We start from the raw sequence: 3,466 nt of genomic DNA, 5'->3' as shown, positions 1-3,466 counted from the left end.
GAAAGCTGAATAACGCATTTTCCTCGCTGGCTTAGTGACCTCAATAGGTAAGAAAACAAAGATCCATCAATGGGAGTTTCTTTTTTTGGAAAGCAGCCTGAAATACCGCTCTTTGCACAGTTTAGTGTATTTTATAACTAAAATATATTATATGTAAAGTCTTTACGCAAATACTAAAGAAAAAGAAAACTTGGGATCAGACCTCATCCCACTAAGAGTTCATCTAGGAGGAGGAATTCTCCCAGCATCCTCTTCTCCAACGAAAAGCATTTCAGGCGAGAACAATTTACAACAAACTTAGGAGTGTTTAATGAAGCCATACTGCAGGTAAACTGCACTCTGTTTCTTGCTTAATCAACTGCCAATCTGCTGCAGCTGGATAATGTAGAGTAAAAAAAAAAAGTGGAATGAGATAAGTTTATCTTAAATAAATAGCACTTTGGCCTACAAAGTGTGAGTTAGCATCTTCTCCAGGATTAATGGGATCTGCGATCACGCTCCATTGGGTATGGAGTTATTGCGCAGAGTACAACACCCGTAAATTCCACCATTCGGACATCCAGAATTCTCCTCGGATCTTCAACAGAATAAGAACTTTCTTGTTTTCCCCCTTTCCAAGGTATGAGCCTGTTCTCCAATACGGAACCATTATCTGAAGATCCCAATTCCAGAGACCTAAATCCGATCCCAATTCCAGAGACCTAAATCCGATCCCAATTCCAGAGACCTAAATCCGAACCCAATTCCAGAGACCTAAATCCGATCCCAATTCCAGAGACCTAAATCCGATCCCAATTCCAGAGACCTAAATCCGATCCCAATTCCAGAGACCTAATTCCGATCCCAATTCCAGAGACCTAAATCCGATCCCAATTCCAGAGACCTAAATCCGATCCCAATTCCAGAGACCTAAATCCGATCCCAATTCCAGAGACCTAATTCCGATCCCAATTCCAGAGACCTAAATCCGAACCCAATTCCAGAGACCTAAATCCGATCCCAATTCCAGAGACCTAAATCCGAACCCAATTTCAGAGACCTAAATCCGAAGACTCCTGTTTGTCGGCAGCCACTGATGATATGGCTCCATCGTACTCTGACATCTATCCCTGACCGGAGTGTGTACACCAAGGAAGACTTGGCTCATTCTACTTTCCATATGGCCACTTTGCCGTCCTCATCTCCGGAGCCGCTTAGCACATAGCGGTCCTCAGCAGAGCACAGAGATTTCACTATGTCCGTGTGTGCCACCAGCTCCTTCTCCACACTCTTCTTCTCGGTGTCAATGACGTAGATCTTCCCTCTGGTTTTACCCTGGGAGAGTCCCTGGCTGCCGACCCAGATCTAAGAACAAACACAGATAAGTAAACAGAAGCCAAAGATTGCAAGTCAGCATACAGAGGGGTAAGGCAGGAATAGGTGTCAGATATGTACTACGGCCAGTGTCCCCACTGGGAATATCGACCCTCATTTCCTGCCCAGTGTCAGAGTGCAGGAAGCGATAGGGAAATGCTCAAGCGGGGAGACAAACCCTTCCTTTTTTTCTGGGGGTGGGGGGATACAACCGTTTTGCCTACAGTGCCTTCTTGCTATTATTACTGCCAGGGCTTCCAGAAATACTACTCTAAGAATCACTGCCAGGACTACTAATAGTACTAACAGAACTCTGCCAGGACTTCCAACGGTAGAATCCTGCCAGGACTTACCAATAGTACTCGCGGAATGTACGCCAGGACTTCCACTGGTACTCGCAGAATCCTGCCAGGACTTCCACTGGTACTCGCAGAATCCTGCCAGGACTTCCACTGGTACTCGCAGAATCCTGCCAGGACTTCCACTGGTACTCGCAGAATCCTGCCAGGACTTCCACTGGTACTCGCAGAATCCTGCTAGGACTTCCACTGGTACTCGCAGAATCCTGCTAGGACTTCCACTGGTACTCGCAGAATCCTGCCAGGACTTCCACTGGTACTCGCAGAATCCTGCCCGAACCTCCACCAGTAATTGCAGAATCCTGCTGGGACCTCCACTGGTAATCGCAGAATCCTGCCAGGACTTCCAATGGTAAGCGAAGAATCCTGCCAGGACTTCCAATGGTAAGCAAAGAATCCTGCCAGGACTTCCAATGGTAAGCAAAGAATCCTGCCAGGACTTCAAATGGTAAGCGAAGAATCCTGCCAGGACTTCCAATGGTAAGCAAAGAATCCTGCCAGGACTTCCAATGGTAATCGCAGAATCCTGCCAGGACTTCCAATGGTACTTGCAGAATCCCTGCCAGGACTTCCAATGGCACTACCAGGATCCCTGCCAGGACTTACTAATGGTACTCTCAAAATCCCTGCCAAGACTTTCCAATGGTACTCTCAAAATCCCTTCCAGGAGTTACCAATAGTATTCTCAAAATCCCTGCCAGGACTTCCAATGACACTAGCAGAATCCGTGCCAGGACGTACCAATGATACTCTCAAAACCCCTGCCAGGGCTTTCAATGGTACTTGTAGTTCTGCCAGAACTTCCAAATGGTACAAGCAGACAGAATCTTTGTTTATTTGGAAAATCAAGCTAGAACTCCCAAGGGGTCACCCAAAATCCCTGTCAGGACTTCGAGAGTTCTCCAAAATAATGCTGGGTGTGTCCTCTGACCAAAAGGGTATTTAGGTTTAGTGTTGTGTCTTATAGCTAGCTTTCCTTTGTGCTTGTCGCTGACCCAGATTGACCAGACTACTCTCTTGCCTGCCCACAACCTCAGCCTGGACCCAACTACTCTCTTGTCTGCCAATGACCTCTGCTGAGACCTGACTACTCTTCTGCCTAGCATTTGTGTGTACATTCTCCACACCATAGTCATTCTCTACCCCCTTAGTGGGCAATCCTGAGAACCACAACCTGGTGACAGCTGACAGGAGAGAAAACTGGAATCAGAGTTTCTCGCCCATCTCCACCATCAGGAGCTCAGGTTGAAGATCAACTGTCACAGACTCTGTGCCTCGATTGAGCCTGTCACCTGCCAATGAGACACTATACCAGTCCTGGTGACTAGAGGTTAGTGAACTTCTGAAAAGTTTAATCAGTGGTTTGCCTACACTTTCTAAAAATTCACAAACCTTTGAAAATTCTAAATTTCTGAACCCCTAAGGAAGTCAATGTAGATGTGAACTGGGCACCACAAAAGTGTGCAATAAGAGCAAAACACGATGCACAATTGTGCAGAATGGTTTGGGAAGCTCCTGGCAGCCTGATGAGATGATGGGGCAAAAAACTGCCCGATGCACTTTCTTTAACCACTTAAGTCCCGGAAGATTTTACCCCCATTCCTGACCAGAGGGTTTTTTGCGATTCAGCACTGCGTGACTTTAACGGACAATTGCGCGGTCGTGCGACGCTGTACCTAAAAAAATTTGACGTCCTTTTTTCCCACAAACAGAGCTTTCTTTTGGTGGTATTTGATCACCTGTGCGATTTTTAC

At 46.5% G+C, this 3,466-nt stretch overlaps 1 protein-coding gene across 1 annotated transcript in view; it reads right to left on the bottom strand.

The window, feature by feature from the left end:
- Positions 1 to 1,143: 1,143 nt before the first annotated feature.
- Positions 1,144 to 3,466, bottom strand: part of DENND3 (DENN domain containing 3) — a gene marked incomplete at its 3' end in the record, with an annotated part of 300,261 nt that continues 297,938 nt past the window's right edge. The window contains exon 23 of the mRNA XM_082257394.1: positions 1,144 to 1,344. Coding sequence (XP_082113520.1) covers positions 1,144 to 1,344 — 201 coding nt within the window. The remainder of the gene's footprint in view (positions 1,345 to 3,466) is intronic.

This window comes from Pelophylax lessonae (genome assembly GCF_965119305.1).
Source record: "Pelophylax lessonae genome assembly, chromosome: 5".
Lineage (NCBI taxonomy): Eukaryota > Metazoa > Chordata > Amphibia > Anura > Ranidae > Pelophylax > Pelophylax lessonae.
This window is presented reverse-complemented; position numbering and strand designations above follow the sequence as displayed.